General features: G+C 41.1%; 1 protein-coding gene across 2 annotated transcripts in view; it reads left to right on the top strand.

The window, feature by feature from the left end:
• The window catches only part of PPP2R2B (protein phosphatase 2 regulatory subunit Bbeta), a 456,765-nt gene that overhangs the window by 329,487 nt on the left and 100,903 nt on the right, over nt 1–26,375 (top strand). For both annotated transcript variants that reach the window (XM_060092035.1, XM_060092036.1), the window contains 2 exons: nt 21,413–21,510; nt 24,497–24,662. In XM_060092035.1, coding sequence (XP_059948018.1) covers nt 21,413–21,510; nt 24,497–24,662 — 264 coding nt within the window. The remainder of the gene's footprint in view (nt 1–21,412; nt 21,511–24,496; nt 24,663–26,375) is intronic.

The following is a 26,375-nucleotide window of genomic DNA, read 5'->3' as shown; positions in this document are numbered from 1 at the left end:
ACTTTGAAGGAAATAATCAATGCTTCAAAACCAAGGCTAAGAACCTGCTATGGTGTGTGTTGGAAAGGAATTTTGCTATTGCAGTTAATAGTTATTGGCTTTTTCATGCCCTAAGCTTTTCCATACCCTCCAAAGGCAATAACTTCAGTTGTTGGAATCGGTACTTGAAATGGCCCCAAGATTAGAGTCTTTAGAGATGTGGAAATACGATCCTACTTCCATTCCTCTCCCATCTGCTATGCTTGGAGGGAGTGCTTCTGGAAATGGCCTTGGTACTTGACTTCTCAAGTACTGGTTTTATTTTAGAGATGTCTCAGGCTCTGCGCCTATAGTAATGAACCATTAAAAAATAATCATAAGCTGTAGACAAAAAATGGAGCATGTGTAACTTTTAAGTTTAGGGGAGAACTGTCATATGCATCACGTGGGCCAACAATCAGTTGTCCCCATGAGAATCCTAAATCTCCAAGTGCGGACCATTTATGTCATGTTTGCTATGCACAGAATGAGATCTTAGATACTGATAAAGATGTTCTCTATTAAGGAAATAAATATAATGTTGTCTTCAGGGAACTTATAATCTAGTTAAGAAAACACACACACACACACACACACAGTATATTCAAGCAGTCTATCACATATGTACCATAATCCAGTATAAAATGAGTCCTGTCCCATAAGAAGAGGCTAACTAGTTTAGTAAAGTTTTAAATGGAAGCTATCCTTCCTTGGTTTCTAAACAGACTAATTTTCAACTGGCTCTTGGAAGGGAGGGAAAAGAGAGTAAGTTCTAAGAGGATTTATTGGTAGAGTCAAAGGAGCCCTGCCCTTAGTGAAATCATTTCAGTAAAGAAAATAGAGCAAGTACACACATAAGTGAGAATATCATAGGTAGCATGTGAAAAGTATAAAGAGTTGCAGGGGGTGTGAGGAGGAAGGGGTGTTTTTCCAATCAAGGGAGCTCACAGAAGGCTTCAGGGGGGTGGGTGGCATTTGAACTGGGCTTAAAGGATTCATGTATTCATTTTTCCTTCAGGCACTCAACAGGAATTCTGTACAAAACTTCTAAGTGCCAGTCCATGGGCAAGGCCTCCAGACTAAAATAGTGAATAAGATCCTGCCCTCAAGGAGCATACTGTCTAGGAAAGTAAGATGTCTGCAGGCACAAGTGAGGGCAAGAATGTCTCAGGAAAATGAAATGGCATGACAGTTGGTCAGCAAAGACCATATTTGCTTAGGGAGCCTGAAAAGTTAAACTTTACTGAAGTGTCAGGTGTGACAAGGAGAACCAATGATAGAATGGAAAAGTTGGGTTGATGCCAAAAGAGCCAGTCCCCATGCTAAGAAATATAGCCTGTAACTATATGTGAAAGTTTAAGAAAGGATCAGAAAAAAAAAAAAAAAAAGGAATCATAGACAAATGGGAATGGGGACAAAAAAATAACAGAAGGCAGAGGAAGAAGAAGCAGGACCCAAGAGGTAGGTTAAGAACTTGGAACTAGAGTTGGGTTCCAATCCCAGCTCCACTAACCATCGGCCTTCCAGATTTAGGAAAGTTAGTTAACTTCTCTGAACTACTGTTTCCCCATCTGAAAAATGGAGGAAGATACTGAAATCATAGAGTTTGAGTGACAATTAAGTGACATAATATAAAACACAAAGCACAAATCCTAGCCAAAGTCGTTGTTGAATAAATGAGGATGATAATATCGATTTAGGAAGAGAATATATGTTAAGGATTTTGTGCTATGCTTGGCATACAGTTGGCCAACTCCATACATGGTAGTTTCAAAGGAAAATTATGCTCTTCTAAACTGTGCAATACTGTTATTTTTCTGAGACTGAAATATCTTGAGGCCAGGTCAATAGCTAGTTAATTTCAGTGAGTCTTCTGCATGACACTTGCATTCCAGTCCCTGTAGTCACTGTAATAAAGGAATGTGAAGCTAGAAGAGTTTTCCATTAAATACTGACTTTCTGGAAGGGAGATCTACAAATCACTTGGAAAGTTCCTGGCACCATCACCTGGGCCTGGCCATTTACAAAGTGTCTATAAATCTTCCACAGGACAGGATGAGAGTGTGGGTGTTTTTTCTTCCCCCTCTGACAGGCTTGTTTCTTTCTATAAGACATTAGGAGTATTGGATAAAGTTATCCAAGAAAGGCCATAAGGAGGTCAGGCTGCCCAGGTAGAAGTGATCTTGTAGTAGATGCATCATTTTAAAGTAAATACAGTTGAGGAGCCTTCTGCCTGGTAGGCAAATAGGAGCTAATGGGCCTTGAGTTGTGTATCAAAAGGAATAGAGTCTTTTCTGTTCTCCGCTTTCTTCTTTACAAAAGAAAAAGGAGAAGAAGGAGGGAAGGATGGAAAGAGGGAGAGGAAGGGAAGGAAAAAGAGGGAAGGGAGGAAGAACCAAAAAGAAAACCGAGAAGTTGTTTTTCTTTCGTAGTGACCACATGGATCTCTGAGATGTTGATTTATGGGAGAAACTCTTACAATATTAAATGTTTCGAGAATCTTGTTAAACCTTATATGAAGATAGAGTTCCAATAGCATTTTTCTTCCTATCCATGTTTTGGCTATAGGTATCAACTGAACCTGTACAGGTTTTATTTCCTCTGTTAGCAGTGGACCAGTCCTGGTTACTGGTTTGTTTCTTCATAGGTTCATTTATTTATTCATTCAGCGATTCCACCCTCTTCATCTCTTCAGCATTCATTTTCCCCTGGCTATTGAAACCTCACTGGCATATACACATGCTGTTGTTTTCGATGGTGTGACAAGAACACTGTCTTGACCCAACTTCTTTTACATCTTCCACATGATTTCTTTGCTACCTTTTGCAGCAAAACTCCTTGAAAGAGCTGTCCATGGTCACTGTCTTTCATTCCTCTCCTCCCATTGGCTCTGAAACTCACTCCAGTTTTTTCACCCCCAGCTATACCACAGAAACTGTACTTGTCAAGGTCAAAAGTGACCTCCATGATTCAAGTCCAAAGGTCAGCCAAACCTTTTACCTTGCCCATCAGCCATGTTTGACGTGATTGACACTCCTTCGTAATTCACTTGGCATCCAGGACGCTAAACTTTCTTGACGCTAAACCTCCTATCTCACCGGCTGCTCCTTCTTTGTCCCTTTTCCTAATTCTTCCCCTTCTCCCAATGTTTTAGCTGTTGGAGTGCCCCGAGGTTCAGCTCTTTGTCCTCCTCGCTTCTTTTAATACTCTCACTCCTGGACATCTCATCCAGTCTCATGGCCTGAAACAGCAACTGAAATGCTAATAACTCCCAAATTTCTATCACTGACTCAGACCCCTGTTCCGAACTCTAAACCCTTATTTCCAGTTATCTACTCAATATCTTCATGTATAAACCTCTCATACTTCCCATGCCTGAACGTGAATATCTAATCTTCCCCCCAAATGCCTGCTTCACCCACAAACTTCTAATCTCAGTGGTGGCAATCCGTCCTGCCAGTTGCTGAGGGCAGAAACCTTGGAATCATCCTTGATTCTTCTCCTTCATACCCTGTAACCCATCCGTCAGCAAATCCTGGAAGGTCAACTCTCAGTATGAATCCACAACGTGACCCCTTCTCTCCAGGTTCACTGCCGGTGCCTTGGGCTGAGCCACCAACATCTCACCTGGATGACCTCATTACACTCCCTGACTCCACCTCAGCCCTCTGAAGTCTATTCTCAGCACTACAGTCACATGGATATACTGTATCGCTTCTCTATTCTGTACCCACCAGCAACCTTCTATCTCATTTTTTCTCTTTTTTTTAGTGAGTACTTTTTTTTTTTTTTTTTTTTTTGCGGTATGCAGGCCTCTCACTATTGTGGCCTCTCCCGTTGTGGAGCACAGGCTCTGGACGCACAGGCTCAGCAGCCGTGGCTCACGGGCCCAGCTGCTCCACGGCATGTGGGATCTTCCCGGACTGGGGCACGAACCCGTGTCCCTTGCATCGGCAGGCGGGCTCTCAACCACTGTGCCACCAGGGAAGCCCTCTCACTTTTTTTTATTGTGTTAAAAGGTACATAACACAAAATGTACCATTTTAACTACAGTTAACTACTTGGACAGAGAGGGGATTAGGGACGTTGACCCTCTGTGCAGTCGAAAATCCAGGTATACTTTATAGTCATCCCTCTGTATCCGTGATCCCTCCATATCTGTGGATTCAACCAACCGTGGACCGTGTAGTACTGTAGTATTTGCTCCCGAAAAAAAAATCCATGTGTAAGTGGACCTGCACAGTTCAAATCCATGTGGTTCAAGGGTCAACCGTATTTTTCAGTGTACAGTTCAGTGGTATTAAGTACATTCACATTGTTGTGCCCCTCTGACTTTCAGCAAAAGCCAAATGCTTGCTATGGTCTGCAAGACTGTACATTATCTGAACCTCTCAAGTCTGTGACCTCGTTTTTCCCTATTGGCACTGCTCCAGCCACACTGGACCCCTGGCACATGCATGTTGCTCTCTTGGGTTCGTCTCACCATCTCTTGCCTCTGTCTAGAGCACTCTTCCTAAGATGCCTACGTGGTGAGCTCCTTCCCCTCCTTCAAGTCTACTCAGTGAGGCCTGTCAAAACCACCCTATTTAAAATCTTAGCCTCCCTCTCACCTCCAGCACTTTTGATTCCCCTTAGCTGTATTTGTTTCCCATAGTACGTAACATATGATGTAATTTATTATGTTCATTGATTATTATCTTTTCTCTACAAGTGGAACATAAGTTTCATAAGGACAGATATTTTATCTCTTTTATTCATTGATGTATATCCAATACCTGGAATAGCATTTGACACATAGTAGGTGTGCTCAGTGAATATTTGCCAAGTGAATAAATAGAATGATGAATGATTTGATCAATGTTTAGTCTTTCCAGACTTTTCTACTTTTTGTATTATTCATTGGTATCTAAACTGCTACATGAACATGAAATCAAATATAATGGATTTTCTAAATATCCAATTTTCAGCGGATTAAAAAAAGCAGTAAGGATGTACTATAATGCTTTTGCCTGATGAATATTTATTCAAGGTTGGGTCATGCTGTTAATAAAAATCAACACGTTTATTCATTCTGTTTTTTATTGTTTACCTACTATGTGTAAAGTACTGTATTCAGTGCTTTAAAATAGGGACATTATCCATAAGAGAGTAGCATATTATTCTAATCTTCAAAACACCACAACTCCTAGCCAGAGAGAGAGGGAGGAATGCGGGGAGGGAGGGTGGGGAACAGGAACAAAGAGGAAAGAGACAGAGATGGAAAAGAGAAATACCGATTCATAGAATTATAAATAGCACATTTTGTTTTAATACTTTCCACTTTCTTTGCTAAGACCATTGAAAAACCATCAGAGCATAATACCTTATGAACTGTCAGCAGCATCTTTATTTTGTTTGACATAGAAACCTCATGTTTTAGGAGGAAAAATCTGAATACATTCTTTATTCTTTTCTTTAGGCTCACCTAGAATTTAACAAAGGGACATATTGCATTTAGTGTTCATTTTGTCCTTTGGAGAAATACAAGAGATTTTTTTTTTTTTCAATGCAGGGCTGTGGATGAGATGTAAGTTATCTTAAGTTCCAGTAGTGACTTTCTGTTGCCCTCTAGGTCAAAACTAGGATTCTTATTCTGTGGCTCAAAGACTTCCTTATAGGGTCTTTGAACAACCTCTTCTCCAACATTATTTTGCTGTATCCCAGTCTACCACTGCCCCCCAGTCCTCTAGATTGAAAGCTCCTTGAAGGCAAAGACCAGATATGTTTTATTAGCATATACCTGGCACCCAGCCCAGTGATATACACATAATAGGTGTTCATTAAATAGATTCCTTGCATCTCAGATCTAATTACTCAAAATCCTCTTTGGGTTGTCTTGTTGCTACCTTCATACCCTCTCTCAACTAGCACCCTACCCCAGTACCCTCTCTTCACCAACCCACCTGCTCTCTTCTCTTCCTGTGATTCACAGGAAACTGCCAATGCTACAAAGCCTTTTAAGGATAAAATCTGTTCTTTACTGATCAATCTATCTGGTTCTAAAGTCATAAAATACTCACTGTTCCAAATAAGAGCTTCCCCTTGCCTCATACCCCTTAAAAAACATTTCTTACATTCATCCAGCATAAGTATTTTGTTCATTGATACTTTGCTTAGGGTTATTCATTCTCTATGTGTTGGTCCACTTTGGCATTGGCTCTTTTTGGCTCTCATTTGGTGATCAATTAAAGAAAAAAATTAAGAAGCATCTACATTAAGACACTAAGCTAGGCACTGGAGGTTCAGTGGTGAACAGGTTCCTGTGGACTTTACATTTTAGAGACTGAGAAAGGCATTTAAAATGGTTCTGTTACCATTGTGATAAGTGCTAATGGTAAGTGGTGATAACTGTGATGGAGGAGAAGTATGGGAAGCCTTGAGGCTGCATCGCAAAGGGAACCATCTGGGTTTGGGGAGAAGTCATGGAAGGCTTCCCTTAAGAAGTGATATTAGAGCTAACCCACAAACATGGGGATCTTTAACTCCCACAAGTCAGGTGCCACGTCTTTCTGAGTTCAGAGCATTTGGCACAAGATTTTTGACCAACGACATGCCAGGAGACTCCAAGCCCTGCCCAAGAGCACCCCACAGATGTGATGTGCTTTCTCCTCTTGGACCCGGGGTCCCACTGACTTTGAGTTCAGTGCTATATGGTCCCATATTGTGTAGATAATAGATCTGAATGATTGACAGAGTTTGTATCACTTGAGCAGTTAATTACTCCTCTGCTTTCTTTTTTTTTTTTTTTTTTTTTTTTGCGGTATGCGGGCCTCTCACTGTTGTGGCCTCTCCCGTTGCGGAGCACAGGCTCCGGATGCGCAGGCCCAGCGGCCATGGCTCACGGGCCCAGCCGCTCTGCGGCATATGGGATCCTCCCAGACCGGGGCACGAACCCATATCCCCTGCATCGGCAGGCGGACTCTCAACCACTGCGCCACCAGGGAGGCCCTCCTCTGCTTTCTGAAAGAGTGGGTGACAGATGGTAGACACCTTGACAGCAGATTCCACTGTAAACCACACAGGCTTGAAGGCAAGTCTGTACTACTACCAATTTCCCACTGGCTTTTTCTGTACTTAGAGAACTCATAATTTTTAAAATTCCTTTGCCCTTTAGGCAAGTTTTGTTCCACTACAGGAAAATTCTCTCTTCTCAGCTTCTATGTTGCAGGAACCTGTTTTGAATGAAAGGCAATCTCCATCAACCCCCATGTCCTGGGCTGTCTCAAACCTGGTTAGTGCTGGGGATTTGGTCAGTATGCGGAAGCTGTGTGCATTTTAATGGGAACAGCATGGCATTCATTACTCATCTGCTTCTTACCATCTGGATTTTCACAGCCCAGCAAGCATGGTGGGCTTACTACACATTAGCAGGGAGAAACTTGGCTCCTAAGGAGGGCATGGCTAAGTCCCTTTGAAGTCATAATTTTATGATGGACACCATGATAAATTGTAAGGAGGAGGCATCCTATCCCAGTAAGCTGCTTTCATATATATATAATGTTTTAATTAATTAATTAATTAATTTATTTATTTATTTATTTATTGGCTGTGTTGGATCTTCACTGCTGCGTGCGGGCTTTCTCTAGTTGTGGCGAGCAGGGGCTACTCTTTGTTGCCGTGCACAGGCTTCTCATTGCAGTGGTGTCTCTTGTTGCGGAGTGCGGGCTTTAGGCGCACGGGCTTCAGTAGCTGTGGCACACAGGCTTAGTTGCTCCACGGCATGTGGGATCTTCCCGGACCAGGGACTGAACCTGTGTCCCCTGCATTGGCAGGCGATTCTTAACCACTGCACCACCAGAGAAGTCCCTGCTCTCATATTTGAATGGTCAAAAATTAATGCACCATTGCCAAACAGGGGAAGAGGGGAACATAAAAACCTCAATACTGGGAGCTAATCAAGTACGAAGGAAAAATGGTTGTGTGATAGAGTGAAATGGAAATGTGAGTGTGAGAGTTTGTGCATGGTGGTTACAGGACAAGAGACCATGTTTTCCAATTCAATGTGCATTAATAATCCGGCCCTGTGCACAATGCTATGAGGAAAACAAAGATGGGAAGACATGTCTATCAGTATGCATTTAGATGCAAATAACAGAAAATCTATCTAGCAGCGGCTTAAACTACTGGGTATCTTTTGTTTAACAAGTCCGACATAGTCTGTCCCTAAGGTAGGTTTTTGCAGTTCATTGATGTCACCAAGGACATTGTCCCTTTCTTCCATCTGTCGCACTCAGCCTCTTGGCTTGACCTTATACTTGTCACCTCATGGTCACATGATGGCTGCCACAGCTCCACATATGGCCACATATAACCACATAAAAAGATAGTATTATACAAGGAGTATGTCAGTGCAGCCAGAAGGCTTCCCATCACTTGCTTCCTTCCTTTTATTCAGGGAAGAAAGATCTTTCCCAGAATCTCTGCCTCTCTGCCCCCCAGCAGAGTTTCCTATATGCCTCATTGGACAAATTTGGGTCACATGGGCATCCCTAGCCACAGGGGAGGCTGGGAAGCAAGTATCTGGATTTTTCAGCCTCTACAGTGGGAGGCAGGCAAGGAAGAAAGACACTGGAGGAGCAGCCAACCAAGAGCAGCCACAGCACGTTACCTGCTCTTAATGAGCTTGGTCTACGTAGGAAGGCTGACATTTAAACTGTGCCTGTTTTCCAGCACTGTGCTTGTGGTTAAATAGGTAGCAGCAGTTGTGATAAAATCTTGGGAATTGGGGCCATTGGACCCTTCTACCTGCATTCTTTCATACAAGAAGATTACCAGCACCAGGTTGAAGTTTAAACTACTATGCACAGAATTAATTATATTCAAATTAAAGGAAAACGATCCAGTATCTAAATACTAGACACCAGTCAGGTGACAAAGGAATCAATTCTGGATCCAACAGAATGTGTATATTATACACAGTAGGCCAGTATAGCAAGCAAGTGGCATCTGTACAGCCTCTTTCCATGCCAATGCCCATGACAGACATGACTATTTGATCACAACACCTTTGCACCAAGCCCAGCTATGACCTCACAGTCTTTCTCAATAGGCAGCTTCTGCCAATAGATCAAAATTGGTAAGCAAGATTAAATCGATTTGTTATCACTTCTCAGAACTTTATATTTACTGCTTCAGTCACTAGGACCAAGCTGAAGGAATGTGAGAAGTAGTGTCAAGAAGTTAATGCTACTGAACCAAGGACTCAGACATCATCCCAATTAAAGGCAAAGGGATCTTTGAATCAAAGGGCAGAAAACCTCAGGCATAAACCTAGTTTGTGATAAGGTAAACAAAGATATATTGATGAATTGAGCTTCCCAGCACTCTAAAAACAGAATTGTAAATGGTGATAATATCGAAACAGTAAAATTAAAAATATAAAATCTTTACCTAATAAGAAAGTGATCATTGGCTATAAGTTGAGTTGAGCCATATGTATAGAGACTAGTAGTATTAAGCCTCTGTATTTGCACAGCTTCCTTTGGATGCTCTTATATACCTCTCAGCTCATTTGATTCCCATAATTTTATTCCTTTTTGAAAAATTTTTCACTACAGAGGGGCAATATGAAGGAACTTTGGTAGGGGGTGATTAAACTGTTCTATCTCATGAAGATGGTAGTGGATACACATGTATTCAATACATGCATTTATCCAAACCCAGAAAACTCTATGCCACAAGAAGTGAATTACAAAAAGTAATTCCCACTTTTTGGGAATTAAAAAATGAATTTTTTAAAAGTCTAAAAAGTCACTGAGGAGACCTTCAAGATGGCGGAATAGTAAGATGTGGAGATCACCTTCCTCCCCACAAATGCATCAGAAATACATCTACATGTGGAACAACTCCTACAGAACACCTACTGAACACTGGCAGAAGACCTCAGACTTCCCAAAAGGCAAGAAACTCCCCACATACCTGGGAAGGGCAAAAGAAAAAAGAATAAACAGAGACAAAAGGATAGGGACAGGACCTGCACCAGTGGGAGGGAGCTGTGAAGGAGGAAAAGTTTCCACACACTAGGAAGCCCCTTCACTGGCGGAGATGGGGCATGGCGGGAGGGGCGGCCAAGCATCGGAGCCACGGAGGAGAGCGCAGCAACAGGGGTGCAGAGGGCAAAGCGAAGAGATTCCCGCACAGAGGATCAGGGCCGACCAGCACAGAGGATCAGTGCCGACCAGCACTCACCAGCCTGAGAAACTTGTCTGCTCACCCGCCGGGGTGGGCGGGGACTGGGAGCTGAGGCTCGGGCTTCGGAGTTCAGATCCCAGGGAGAGGACTGGGGTTGGCTGCGTGAACACAGCCTGAAGGGGCTAATGTGCCACAGCTAACCAGGAGGGAGTCCGGGAAAAGCTCTGGAACTGCCGAAGAGGCAAGAGACCATTGTTTCAGAGCTCACGAGGAGAGGGGATTAAGAGTGCTGCTTAGGGCTTCCCTGGTGGCGCAGTGGTTGAGAGTCCGCCTGCCGATGCAGGAGACACAGGCTCGTGCCCTGGTCCGGGAAGATCCCACGTGCCGCGGAGCGGCTAGGCCCCTGAGCCATGGCCGCTGAGCCTGCGCATCTGGAGCCTGTGCTCCGCAACAGGAGAGGCCACAACAGTGAGAGGCCCGCGTATTGCAAAAAAAAAAAAAAAGAGCGCTGCTTAAAGGAGCTCCAGAGACGGGCGCGAGCTGCGGCTAACAGCATGGTCCCGAGAGACAGCCACCAAGAAACCTGTGTGCAAGCACAGTTCACTACCCACACCTCCCTGCCCGGGAGCCTGTGCAGCCTGCCACTGCCAGGGTCCCATGATCCAGGGACAACTTCCCCGGGAGAACACACGGTGCACCTCAGGCTGGTGCAACGTCATGCTGGCCTCTGCTGCTCCAGGCTTGCCCTGCATTCCATACCCCTCCCTCCCCCCGGCCTGAGTGAGCCAGAGCCCCCTAATCAGCTGCTCCTCTAGCCCCGTCCTGTCTAAACGAAGAACAGACACCCTCAGGCGACCTACACGCAGAGGTGCAGCCAAATCCAAACCTGAACCCCAGGAGCTGTGCGAACAAAGAAGAGAAAGGGAAATCTCTCCCAGCAGCCTCAGGAGCACCGGATTAAATCTCCACAGTCAACTTGATGTGCCCTGCATCTTTGGAATACCTGAATAGATAATGAATCATCCCAAAATTGAGGCGGCGCACTAGGGGAACAACAATATATATATATATATATATATTTTTTTTCCTTTTTCTCTTTTTGTGAGTGTGTATGTGTATGCTTTTCTTTCTGTGATTTTGTTTCTATAGTTTTCCTTTTACTGTCTGTCTTCGGGTTCTGTCTGTCCATTTTTGTTGTTGTTGTTTTTTGTTTCTTTTTAGTATGGTTTTTAATGCTTGTTTTCATTGGTGGATTTGTTTTTTGGTTTGGTTGCTCTCTTCTTTCTTTTTTTTTCTTTTTTTATTATTTTTTAATTTTTAATAATTATCTTTTATTTTTTATCTTAATAACTATTTTATTTTATTATTTTTTTTCTTTCTTTCATTCTTTTTTTCTCCTTTTTCTTCTGAGCCGTGTGACTAACAGGGTCTTGGTGCTCTGGCTGGGTGTCAGACCTGTGCCTCTGAGGTGGGAGAGCTGAGTTCAGGACATTGGACCACCAGAGACCTCCTGGCTCCATATAATATCAAATGGTTAAAGTTCTCCGAGAGATCTCAATCTCAACGCTAAGACCCAGCTCCATTTACGACCAGCAAACTACACTGCTGGACACCCTATGCCAAACAACTAGCAACACAGGAACACGACCCCACCCATCAGCATAGAGGCTACGTAAAATCATAATAAGGTCACAGACACCCCAAAACACACAACTGGACTTGGTTCTCCCCACCAGAAAGGTAAGATCCAGCTTCATCCACCAGAACATAGGCACCAGTCCCCTCCACCAGGAAGCCTACACAACCCACTGAACCAACCATAGCCACTGGGGACAGACACGGAAATCAGTGGGAACTATGAACCTGAATCCTGCAAAAAGGAGACCCCAAACACAGTAAGTTAAGCAAAATGAGAAGACAGAGAAACACAGCAGATGAAGGAGCAAGGTAAAAACGCACCAGACCAAACAAACGAAGAGGAAATAGGCAGTCTAGCTGAAAAAGAATTCAGAGTAATGATAGTGAAGATGATCCAAAATCTTGGAAATAGAATAGAGAAAATACAAGGAGCATTTAACAAGGACCTAGAAGAACTAAAGAGCAAACAAACAATGATGAACAACACAATAAATAAAATTTAAAATTCTCTAGAAGGAATCAATAGCAGAATAACTGAGGCAGAAGAACGGATAAGTGACCTGGAATATAAAATAGTGGAAATAACTACTGCAGAGCAGAACAAAGAAAAAAGAATGACAAGAATTGAGGACAGCCTCAGAAAACTCTGGGACAACATTAAACACACCAACATTTGAATTATAGGGGTACCAGAAGAAAAAGAGAAAAAGAAAGGGACTGAGAAAATATTTGAAGAGATTATAGTTGAAAACTTCTCTAATATGGGAAAGGAAACAGTTAATCAAGTCCAGGAAGCACAGAGTCCCATACAGGATAAATCCAAGGAAAAATGTCCAAGACATATATTAATCAAACTACCAAAAATTAAATACAAAGAAAAAATATTAAAAGCAGCAAGGGAAAAACAACAAATAACATACAAGGGAATCCCCATAAGGTTAACAGCTGATCTTTCAGCAGAAACTCTGCAAGCCAGAAGGGAGTGGCAGGACATATTTAAAGTGATGAAAGGGGAATACCCACAACCAAGATTACTCTACCCAGCAAGTATCTCATTCAGATTCAATGGAGAAATTAAAACCTTTACAGACAAGCAAAAGTTAAGAGAATTCAGCACCACCAAACCAGCTTTACAACAAATGCTAAAGGAACTTCTCTAGGCAGGAAACACAAGAGAAGGAAAAGACCTACAATAACAAACCCAAACCAATTAAGAAAATGGTAATAGGAACATACACAGCGATAATTACTTAAATGTAAATGGATTAAATGCTCCAATGCAAAGACATAGACTGGCTGAATGGATCCAAAAACAAGACCCATATATATGCTGTCTACAAGAGACCCACTTCAGACGTAGGGACACATACAGACTGAAAGTGAGGGGATGGAAAAAGATATTCCACGCAAATGGAAAGCAAAAGAAAGCTGGAGTAGCAATTCTCATATCAAACAAAATAGACTTTAAAATAAAAGACTATTACAAGAGACAAAGAAGGACACTACATAATGATCAACAGATCAATCCAAGAAGAAGATATAACAATTGTAAATATTTATTCACGCAATATAGGAGCACCTCAATACATAAGGCAAATGCTAAAAGCCATAAAAGGGGAAATCAACAGTAACGCAATCGTAGTAGGGGACTTTAACACCCCATTTTCAGCAATGGACAGATCATCCAAAATGAAAATAAATAAGGAAACACAAGCTTTAAATGATACATTAAACAAGATGAACATAATTGCTATTTACAGGACATTCCATCCAAAAACAACAGAATACACTTTCCTCTCAAGTGCTCATGGAACATTCTCCAGGATAGATCATATCTTGGGTTACACATCAAGCCTTCGTAAAGTTAAGAACATTGAAATCATATCAAGTATCTTTCCCAAACACAATGCTATGAGACTAGATATCCATTACAGGAAATAGTCTGTAAAAAATACAAACACACAAGGCTAAACAATACACTACTTAATAACCAAGAGATCACTGAAGAAATCAAAGATGAAATCAGAAAATACCTGGAAACAAATGACAATGAAAACAAGATGACCCAAAACCTATGGGATGCAGCAAAAGCAGTTCTAAGAGGGAAGTTTATAGCAATACAATCCTACCTCAAGAAACAAGAAACATCTCAAATAAACAACCTAACCTTACACCTAAAGCAAAAGTTAGAGAAAAGAACAAAAAAAAACCCCAAAGTTAGCAGAAGGAAAGAAAGCATCAAGATCAGATCAGAAATAAATGAAAAAGAAATGAAGGAAACAATAGCAAAGATCAATAAAACTAAAAGCTGATTCTTTGAGAAGATAAAAAAATTGATGAACCATTAGCCAGACTCATCAAGAAAAAAAGGGAGAAGACTCAAATCAGTAGAATTAGAAATGAAAAAGTAGAAGTAACAACTGACACTGCAGAAATACAAAGGATCATGAGAGATTATTACAAGCAGCTGTATGCCAATAAAATGGACAACTGGAAGAAATGGACAAATTCTTAGAGACCGAACCAGGAAGAAATAGAAACTATAAACAGACCAATCACAAGCACTGAAATTGAGACTATGATTAAAAATCTTCTAACAGGGCTTCCCTGGTGGCGCAGTGGTTGAGAGTCCGCCTGCTGATGCAGGGGACGCAGGTTCGTGCCCCAGTCGGGAAGATCCCACATGCCGTGGAGCAGCTGGGCCCATGAGCTATGGCCGCTGGGCCTGCACGTCCGGAGCCTGTGCTCCAAAACGGGAGAGGCCACAGCAGAGAGAGGCCCACGTACCACAAAAAAAATAAAAATAAATAAAAACCTTCCAACAAACAAAAGCCCAGGACCAGATGGCTTCACAGGCGAATTCTATCAAACATTTAGAGAAGAGCTTAACATGTATCATTCTCAAACCCTTCCAAAACATAGCAGAGGGAGGAACACTCCCAAACTCATTCTACGACACCACCATCACACTGGTCCCAAAACCAGACAAAGGTGTCACAAAGAAAGAAAACTACAGGCCAATATCACTAATGAACATAGATGCAAAAATCCACAACAAATTACTAGCAAAGAGAATCCAATAGCACATTAAGAGGATCATACACCATGATCGTGGGGTTTATCCCAGGAATGCAAGGATTCATCAGTATACACAAATCAATTGATGTGATACACCATATTAACAGATTGAAGGAGAAAAACCATATGATCATCTCAATAGATGCGGAAAAAGCTTTCAACAAAATTCAACACCCATTTATGATAAAAACCCTCCAGAAAGTAGGCATAGAGGGAACTTAACATAATAAAGGCCATATATGACAAACTCACAGCCAACATCGTTCTCAATGGTGAAAAACTGAAACCATTTCCACTAAGATCTGGAACATGACAAGGTAGTCCACTCTCAGTACTGTTATTCAACATAGTTTTGGAAGTTTTAGCCACAGCAATCAGAGAAGAAGAAGAAATAAAAGGAATCCAAATCAGAAAAGAAGAAGTAAAGCTGTCCCTGTTTGCAGATGACATGATGTTATACATAGAGAATCCTAAAGACTCTACCAGAAAACTACTAGAGCTAATCAATGAATTTGGTAAAGTAGGAGGATACAAAATTAATGCACAGAAATCTCTTGCATTCCTATACACTAATGATGGAAAATCTGAAAGAGAAATTAAGGAAACACGCCCATTTACCATTTCAACAAAAAGAATAAAATACTGAAGAGCCTGGGGCAGGACTGGAATAAAGATGCAGACATAGAGAATGGAGTTGAGGACACGGGGAGGGGGAAGGGTAAGGTGGGACAAAGTGAGAGAGTGGCATGGACTTATATATACTACCAAATGTAAAATAGATAGCTAGTGGGAAGCAGCTGCATAACACAGGGAAATCAGCTCGGTGCTTTGTGACCACCTAGAGGCGTGGGATAGGGAGGGTGGGAGGGAGATGTAAGAGGGAGGAGATATGGGGATATATGTATTTGTATAGCTGATTCACTTTGTTATAAAGCAGAAACTAACATACCATTGTAAAGCAATTATACTCCAATAAAGATGTTTAAAAAATTAAATAAAATAAAATTAAAAAATAAATAAAAAGTCACTGAGGTAAATGTTAAAATCTTTATTCAGTTTGAAAGTCAATTAAAATTGCTTAAAAGTTAAAAAATTTTCAAGTATTTATAATTAAGGTAAAAAAGTTAGAAAATGCTGAGAAATTAGAAGACTATAAAAAAATGAATTTGGGCCTCCCTGGTGGCGCAGTGGTTGAGAGTCCGCCTGCCGATGCAGGGGATACGGGTTCGTGCCCCGGTCTGGGAGGATCCCATATGCCGCGGAGCAGCTGGGCCCGTGAGCCATGGCCGCTGGGCCTGCGCGTCCGGAGCCTGTGCTCCGCAACAGGAGAGGCCACAACAGTGAGAGGCCCGCATACCGAAAAAAAAAAAAAAAAAAAAAATGAATTTATTCATCCATGTCCTACCCCAAAATAATATCATCCTGTACTCTCCCTGATGGACTTTTTCCTATGATTATTTGTGTGTGTATTTATAGAAGTTAATTATTATCTTTGGGGGATATTTCAGTTCATATTCTAATCATCATCTTGGTATTAATGGAAGTTTTAGTAAGTATATATTACTTTACCAGTTTAAAAAACATACATTAAAATGTAAATACTTTAACAAAATTGAGGTCATCTGACACATACTATTTTATTACCTGATTCTTTTTTAAAATTTTATAATATATTAATATCTTTTCAACATGATCATTTTGGCACAATCCCAGTAGCAGTACTTGGGTATATCTTGTCTGGCCAAAACCAGACTTCCTTTTCCCCCCTATTTTGGTAGAAAATATACTCCAATGTACTATTTCAGTCATCGAAACTTACCAGGGAAAACTTTATCCGAGAAAATGGATGCCAACTTTGGACTGTGAACCAGAATGCAAGGAGTCCACAGTGTTACGTAGATGGAAGGAGTAGTTTTAATTCCCTCCAGGGAGCCTAAGAATCCCATTTGTTTAATGATCCACAAAGTCAAGGCCAATCTAGCTGGAAACTCCTATACAGCAGTGACAAAGGCTCCACATGTCACCTCCCCCCCCACCGCAGGAACCACTGCCAATTAATCACAGCACTTTGACCTGGAAGTGGCCTCCCAAATTCTTCTCAACACAAACTTTGTGGCAGCTACCATCATTTCACCATTGTTATCCGCTAGGAAACCTACTTTCCATCCTTGCTGATATCCTTATCCTAGCTGAAGAAACAGCAGATTCTGTTAGAACTGACCTCCTCATCAGGAAGAAAGCCAAATATTGCAGAACTAGTCAGCTGATAAAGTACATATATGACTTTATAGTATTATCTCCCAGATGTTTCCAAGATGAAAGATACAACATTTAATGGACTCTGAAGGCTAAATTGCATTACCGTCTCATTTCAATCCCTGTGATTGATGCTGAGAGGCCAATGCTAGTGACCTGGTCAGTGAGATCTTGTCCCATCAGAGGATTTGGCTTTAGGTCCTAAGTCTACACTGAGCCATCGTTTTATCAAAAATCACCCAATACTAGTACTCAGCCCAGTGCTCTGGCATTGCATAGACTCCAGCCTAGCATGGTTTATTGGGGGAGATTAGGGCATAAACAAGGGGGGGTCCTTCCTTTTCTTTAGCCTCACAATAACATGCATATAATTGCCAAGTCAATTTCTATTATTCAGTTAAATGGAAACTTTATGTATGAACTTACTAGTCTGGAACCTTTGAAGGATGCTGAGATTGATTTTAAAAATGAAAAACTTGATCTTATCAGTGCCTTTTGAACTAGAAATGGGGTTACTAGGCCACCATCTTGTGGAAATTAAATCAGCACAAATAGATGTGGAGCAGGGCAAACGTCATACCTCCCAGGATTTCCTTAAAAAATCATGTTAACTACATTTGACCTCTATAACTGTTTTTGGCTTCTGCCTTTTGTTTTTAGTTAAAAACATGCACTTCATTCACATCTTTATAGAACAGAGAGAAAATGCTCAAGTTTATAGCTTTTTGCATAATAGCATGATTCAGCTGGGCATTTAAGAAAATGAGTTGTCATACACTTATCATTTAAAGGCAAATGTCCTCTAATTGAACTTGATGAACTGAACCTTAATTGAACTTGATGAATTAATTTCTGCTGACCATGATTTCAGGTGACGTTATCGTTTCTAAGTTTGCTAGTTTATTATTATCGCCATAACCTCTTTCTATACTCAACAAAAGTCATGTTGTTTTGAGCATTGTATGTTTTCTAATTTAAACTGCTCTACCAAGAGCATGTTGCAAGCACAGGAGTATTGTATCAGAAGTTTCTGTATCTTGAAATTGGAATGTGGGGTGATTCATGAATTTTGCATCAATTATTAAACAGTCATAGATGAAGCTATGCAGAGATGGATAGGGCGGTAAAATACTCTGGTTACACCTACTGGCTTAGCCATGATAAATGAGTCAGGAAACATAAAAGTTCAAAACAGGTATTAACTTGAGCTGCAATGCATATGTTCTGAAGGGAAGCACACAGTAGCCAGATATAAGCAACCCAATAAACAGACCACCTGCCTGGCAGGGTTAAAATAAAGGCAAGGACTTGGCAACAGACTAAGGAATTTCAGAATCCTGCCATGCCAGTCAACCTTTCTCTTACAAGGTTCTTGAGGGAGACATAGCACAAACAATGATAACACTTAGAAAACGAAGGAGGTATTTTTATAGCTGGGACCATGCCTGTTATCCCATAGTGCAAAGTTCTAATAATACTGCCTTGGATCATGTGGCTTGGACTTGAGCTTGAATCCTACCTTGATTTGACCTGTGTGCATATTAAAGAGAGAGTGAAGACATTTTCAAAGAGTCCAGGCAAAAAGACAATATGAATGTCATCCCTGGGAGACTGAATTTTGATTCCCTTGGAATGGTATTTTCTTGGAAACTGAGCAAGAGGCTGATCTTGGAAAGAGCTGCTTACCTCTTCCTTCCAATACTCAATGTCACCAAAAGGGAAGACCCATGTCTTTGTTGTCAGTGCACTAGCCCTGGAACCCACCTAGAGCTCCAGCATCTGTGTTCACACAGCTGCTGAGAGGAAGGGCTTCAGCTGCCCTCAAGTAGAATCTTAGCCCTAAAGACATGAGTATGGCACTGTTAACCCCCAGGCCTGGTCTCCTCATCACCCTCTCATTGCTCCTTACTTCTCTTTCTCTCTGTAAGGTGTTTGACTCATTTTTTAGTACCTGACAGAAGCCTGGAAGTGAAAAGAAATAGCCATGTCTGCTTTAGGTTCTCCCCCAAAGCCAGGAAGCTTCGTGAATAACCCCATGGCTAGCCACTCATTGAAAAGCCAGAAGCAGGAACTAATGTTAGAAGTGTATCCTAGCACTCGAGTGCTTTTCAACCAGGGCGTTCTGAGGCGACTGCAAACATTAAACAGCCTTCTTGTCTCCTCTGTACACAAGAGTGCTTTGCTAAGACACACAAACTCTAAAAAAGGAAAGTGGCCGATAATTCACTCCGGGTGGCTGGCTTCCCAGCTTTGCTGGGCTTGCATGCTCCTCTTTGGGCACTTGTTCTAGAAATGGGCCTTCTAAACTTACTTCAGGAACTGAGTAGCCATGCAGCTTATTTTGTGTTTCCTTCAAGTAGTATTCATTTGTAGGGGTCTTCTTGATCGAATGGATGGTATGTCTAGTTGAGATTGTCAATAAGGAATGGGGTGGCCTTTTCTGAAGGCAGACTCTAGAGACCAGAAGTCAGAAGCTGGTGACCCACAAACCATTTTCAGCTGATAGACAAGATTATATATTTTTTAATGTCATGGCACTGAACAAAATAATTGGTTGCCAATATGTAAAACTTAAGCGATTTTGCATAAAACTCTGGATTTCCAGCTTCTTTTTAAAAAAAAAAATCAGAATATCTGGCAACACAGGTAATATTTCATAGTCACAGTTGGCTTACACTGAGTAGCTACTTGTCTTTTAAGAGGGAACACAAGCTTGCTACTTCACCTGGTTTACTTCATTCCACGTCCCCTCGTGCGTGGCCCTGTAGGATTTGAATCTGCTACCACTGGGGTCAGTTATCTAAGATGCCAAAACAGAAATCATGAATTATTATTTTAAATGTGCCTGGCTTGCAAGTGCCTATGGTTTATGCCTTATTCTTTTTCCTTCTGCACAAAGAATGACCATTCGAAGCTTTTTCATGTATGGAAAAGGACAGTTAGAAGCAAAGTGGAGAATTTTACACTACTTACCTGAATCAATCAGGCATACAAAGAAAATCCTGAAATGATGATATTAAAGTAAGATTTGAGATTTGAATTATTCAGGGGTAATTGCCTTAGTTTTCCACCTCACTGTTTCCCCTTTGCTTTCCTTACATGGACATAATCTTCAGAATGTACTTCCGTCAAAGGCCACAGTCATAATTCCCCTGCTTCTTTTTTTTTTTTAAAACTCATTTGCACTCTCGGTAGCAATTGTTGGAGCCCTGCAGGGGAATAATTGCAGAGGAATTAACCTCTGACATTTTTCTTAAAATAGCCCTAATAAATCCAATCATAGGTAATTTACCTGTCCGTGTTCGTTCGGTGGGCGGGGGGTGGGGGGGTGGGGGGGTGGGTGGGTAACCAGCATTGAAGAAAGACTTGGCAGGATGGCATTCCTTCAGCAATTATCTGTGAGCTGAGTTCCTGATGCCTGTGTATTTTCTCTGTTTAGAAATACAGAGTACAAGAGGGAGCGGATATAGATATACATATAGCTGATTCACGCCATTATACAGCAGAAATTAACACAACATTGTAAAGCAATTATACTCCAATAAAAAAATACACTTAAAAAAAAAGAAATACAGAGTACAAATTTCTCTCTTCCCTCTGACCTCGTGACCCTGTTTTCTTAGCACCTTTCTCCTGGGGTTGCAATAAGGCCCTGCTCTTCCAGAAGGGTGTGTTCGGCTCACCAGAAAAGAGGGAGCATTTGTGGGGTCCCTCCTTGAATTTCCAGCTCCTGGAGATTTCCGGACGATTCCTCTGTGATCCGCCCCTTTGTTTTCGGTGTCTGAGCTTCAAGCATCTCACCCCTTCTTCCTCAGTCTTCAGCCCTCAGTTGGATTTCACAACTGAAACTCACTTGGGGAAGTTTCTGGGTGTAGAAGAAAGCGGAATGCAGAAGGACACAGGTGGGAAAAGAGCCTGTGGTTGGTAGAAATTATCAAAGAAAATTGCCATTTCCCTGAGCTGTAAAGAAATTCATTTTCTCTCGCCCAAAACAAAAGGGTCTGAATGTGCTTTTTCCTTTTGTTCTCTCCACTTGTTCCTAGAGACCACAGTGCAGGGTGGGCATCTACGAAATTCACTTTCCCAAGTGCCACTTCTGGTGGCACTTAAAATACAGAACACAAAATCCTTGTAAATTCCACTGCAGAGACAAAGCCCTAAGCCCTTAAATGCACAGAAAAGTATGTCTATTATCTATCGTTTCAGAGTAAGTGTGCAGTTACTTAAATTGCCTTTGTCTTCTTTTTTTCAGCTGACATTATCTCTACGGTAGAATTCAACCACACGGGAGAATTACTAGCGACAGGGGACAAGGGGGGTCGGGTTGTAATATTTCAACGGGAGCAGGAGGTAAGTGGCAGTGAATGCAAAATATCCATTTTCTTCTTTTAAAGAAGGCCTCCCACTGTTCCTTAATCCTCACGTGTCGCCCTTAACCTTGCTGCTTGGCTTGCAAACTAAAACTGCCAAAAAGTCATTAACATCAGTAGTTACACACTCAGGCTCACAAAAGCACCGGAAAATAGAGCCTTTTCTGGGCAAGGTCTCATCTTTCCAAACCTGGGTATTGCACATTCAAAACGACCTCACTTCTCATCTGACCTGCAAAATTCCACGGGTGCTTGTTGAGTGTAATGCCTCCTTTTTCAGTGGGGTTTATCCTCCTCCAGCTGTTGAAATGCAGGGACTCCTAACAGAATACCTAGGATAAAAAATGTAACCCTTCCCCAACAGATATGAAAAGGATACCTTGGGTCAGAAGAGAATACATACAATTTACAAGCGTACTTCAGAGATATTGTGGGCTCAGTTCCAGGCCCCCACAATAAAGGGAATAACACAATAAAGCAAGTCACACCAATTTTTTGATTTCCCAGTGCATATAAAAGTTATATTTACACTATACTGTGGTCTGTTAAGTATGCAGTAGCATTATGTCTAAAAAAAACAACGTACATACCTTAATTAAAAATACTTTATTGCTAACCATAAAAAAAAAGAAGAAAATGGTAGCTCCCCCTACCAAAGGGAGTGAAATCCCAGAAAATGCCATCTGAGCAAGGCATGTAGCCCACACTTTACTATAGGTGACACGAAGTTCCCTGCAGCTGAATGCTCTATGCATTCTGAGCAGCAGTTCTAACTCCAAGTGAATCTCGAAAAGCCCCTTTCTTCCTGAGACTTGGGTTCCACTAGGAATTGTTTCTCTTTTTCATATAAATTGAGTTTTTTGGTGTCTGCTTCTGTTCTGTCAGAATGAAATTATGGCCCAATTTGATTTCCTTGGCCTCCGCCGGCATGGTCCTGAAGCTTCCAGCAGGCCAGTCTGTGTTCAAGTAACTCTCCCATCTGCTACTGCCTGCCTGGGAGATTCACCCGGCACAGCAAAGCAGGAGGGCCCAGTGCAGGAGGGAGGTTTCACAAGAGACTTCCCTAGCAATTTAAAGCCTGCTTTGTGCCTCAAAGTCATTTGTGTTCCACCTCCCCTCAAAAAAGGAAAGCCTCATTTAGAGGTGATATATTTGGTAATTGCACATTATTTGCAATTAATTTCTATAAGGGCATCGTAATCCCTCGGGGTTCTGTATGAATTCAAGTGTTCAGCATTAAATCAGGCACCCAGCCTATTCCATTGGCCCTGGAAACATGAAAATGTTGTTGGCAAGTAGGAACTAATAGCTCTTCGTGACCTGGAATTTTTCCTGCTTTTCCGGAGCTGCCTAGTGCTAATTGGTCTGGCACATCCTACACACACTTGACAGTCTGATTTGGATGGTAGCAAATCAACACTCGTAAAAATATATTTTTCAGGTGGACTAGCTCTCTCTGCTGTAAACAGGATAGGAGCGAGTATGTCAGCCTTTAAAGTCCTTTTAAAATTGATTTTCAAACCTTCTTCTTCAATTTAAAAAAAAATCCAATTAGGTTCATAGTGATGATAAAGAGAAACCAGAGCTGTTTAGCATAAATTACCCAAGGCAGGGTGTTGCCAGTAATATTCCGCTCCATGTTTCCCATTAGGTATTTATAGCTTTCACCTATTTTAATTTACTGAAATATTTGGGGAGCCTGATTCATTAGTAGGAAGAAGGGGGACACATTTTCCAAAGGAGGGTGTTTTGTTCAATAAGGGATAAATGTCGAGGATAATAACCTGCAGTTAAATGTTGAGCTTTGCGGTGAGACTTGGGGTTGAATGAACACTGAGCTTGAGAAACACAGCCATGTGACAACATCTAGGTCAGGCCTCCTTTTGATTCCCATGGGTGGCTCCTGTGCGTGAATCCTCAAGACGTGCTGTCCTGGAAAATTTGTTCAAGGAACCTCAGTGCCCTCACAAGCACATTTAACATCTGGGTATCAGCACCATCACCCATCAATAAATTGAGACTTGGGTTTGAATGTTCAGTATCCACCGAGAGATAAAAATTTTTTAATGGAGCCTTTTATTAAGAGTCAAGCATTTATGACAAATGCCTAGCAAGACCTGGATTTGAATTTTTGAACACAGTTTTCCAAAGCCTGAATCTTGAGGCTCTTGGTCACTAGGTCCTAAAATGCAAACCTCTCCTCCTTCTTTTCCCTTCTTCCCTTTCTCTCTTTCACACCATCTTTTCCTCCTGTCCACCTTTCTTCTTTCTCTTGTCCCTTTCTGCACACCCTTCCTTTATGTTTTGTCCTCTCACCATTTATTTAGTTCCTGCTGTGTGCACTTTGCATAATCAGCGCTGGGGGAAAGCCAGTGTGAAGTCTCATGGTTCTCCTAATGATTCACATGTCATCTCTGCACTCATGTCTGTTTTGTTATTCATGTTGGAAAAAGGAGAGGGAGAGATCCACTGCTTATAAGCTGTGTGACCTTTGAGAAGTCATTTTAATTTCTGTGAGCCTCTATTGTTCATTTCTCTGCTCTGTGCACCTCTCAGAGGTTCTGTGAAGATCTGATGAGATTTTAAAGGGCCAGTGAAAGGTGCAGATGCTATAGCTTTGTGTTCTTGTTAAAGGATTGATACACGTCTGTATGGACATCAGCATGGGATGACTCACTCCTAAGGGTGTCCAAGACATGCAGCAGTTTATGTATATACTTTATAAGTAAAAATTTGTAAATATTGAAGGTGCCAGTATTTACCACCAGGGGTGCATGATCAACAGCCTGAGGGTACTGAGCTAAGGAGAAACCCATGGCCGTCGTAGTCCTGCCTTCAGCCCACTTGGACACGGCCTGCCCGTCTCACCCCTCATGACTCTACTCAAAAAAAGGAAGGAACTGGTGACTTTGCAGTTGGCTTATGTGATTTAATCTTTCATGTGACTTTTTTTTCCCTTCCTACAGAGTAAAAATCAGGTTCATCGTAGGGGTGAATACAATGTTTACAGCACATTCCAGAGCCATGAACCCGAGTTCGATTACCTGAAGAGTTTAGAAATAGAAGAAAAAATCAATAAAATAAGATGGCTCCCTCAGCAGAATGCAGCCTACTTCCTTCTGTCTACTAATGGTATGTGGAGGTGACTTGTCTTGTTTGGTATTTTCAGAGATACAGTCAGCAAACCATATATTTCAATCTCTTTTAGCCCCCATTTTCCTTTTTACCTTGCAGGCTGTTGAAAAACTTAGAAACCATATTTGCAAGATGCCTAGCAGAATGCCTGGCAGAGAATAGGCCCTCAGTAAATAGTACTTATTCTTTTTTAAAAATAACAAATTTATGGTCGAATTATGTGAGACTTGTTATCTGTAGTTTTTGACTAATGCAGATTATTTCCAGGTGTTTTTGGAATGTGACTTCCTGTCTAAAGATTTACTGAATGTTATTCTGGGAACACATTTCAGGAAACTAAACATGCCGTCCCTGTGTGTTTGGCATACTCAGTAGAAGTTATTAATCCCTGAATATATTTGGGGGTTTGGAAAGCAGATGTCCTTGTCTGACACAATCAAGCTCTCTAGTAGAAACACAGGTCAAGAAGAGAGGGGGCCCCATCAAAAAACTGATCAAGTAATGGTTTCTTCTCTTTCTCCCTTCTCCCTTCATACTCTTCTTATATCATTTGTTGGTTTAGGGAGAGTTGATATAAATGGGTCAGAGAGAGAGAATGTTAGGGGTTGAACATGGAAGCCGATTCCGTATTAATCTGTAAACCTTTATACAGTGGAATTACCAACCCTAAAACTTCTTAATGCCCTTGCTGTGAAAGAGGCCATCTACACTCAAAACAATTCAGAATAAAATCATATACGAAAGGGTGCTAATTGAATAGCATAACAATTAGAGGATTAGTATATACAAATTAAACACCATCTCAACAAGCAAATAAGCTGGAGAGTGATTCATTTCATCATCCTGTGTGTGTGTCTTTGAGGAGTATACATTTAAATATAAATCAAGAAACAAGGGATTTACTTTCTGCCTATCTCCAACGTTTATTAAGAAAGGGTAATGCTCATATGTCAAGTTAAAAAAAAATGCAGACTGTGTATATACCATGATCAAACATATATTAACATTTTTAAAGACTGAAATGAAACACACTGGAAGGTTTATCATGATTAATTTTGACTGTGCATTATGGGTGACTTGTCAATTTATTCCTTTTATTGTTTTTATTTTCTAAGTTTTTACAATGAGTTTTATTTTAATCTTATGAAAAACAGGGGGGGAAGTTTTTAATGCATATGAACCAAAAAAATCCCTCAAATGAAAAAGCCAGTGTATAAATCTATAAAGTAACAGTTCTGAAATAGCCAGTTTAGGGTTATTCAAGCATAGCTTATCTCAGCATGACCAGATCTCCACTCTTCTGTTTTTCCAGATTCCAAGTAATTTAATTTTTTCTCATTTATTGTTTTGTTTACTTTTTTTGATCGTGATTTCCCAAAAGTCAAGCCACATGAATTTGTTTCAGTCTCTTCCCTTTTAGTTTTGTTTAAGTTTCCCTCAAAGGCTCAGCAGATTCAACACAACTTAGAATGGAAGAAACTTCTGATGATTTTGACTTAATTACTTTAGGCAGAGAAAAAGCATCTGATTATCTTCTATAGCTAGCTTACTTTATATTATGAAATTTAGCCTATTGATTATTACAATAAAATTCAAAGACATAAAAGACATATTAACTACTTTGCGGGGGGATGGGAAAGAAATCAGTGAAATGCAATGAAGATTAATTATATAGCATAATGTTCTGTTAATTGAGTTTTTAAATAGTTT

This window comes from Mesoplodon densirostris, chromosome 3 (assembly GCF_025265405.1).
Source record: "Mesoplodon densirostris isolate mMesDen1 chromosome 3, mMesDen1 primary haplotype, whole genome shotgun sequence".
NCBI lineage: Eukaryota > Metazoa > Chordata > Mammalia > Artiodactyla > Ziphiidae > Mesoplodon > Mesoplodon densirostris.
Note: the sequence above shows the minus strand (reverse complement) of the source record. Positions and strands in the feature narration are given on the sequence as shown.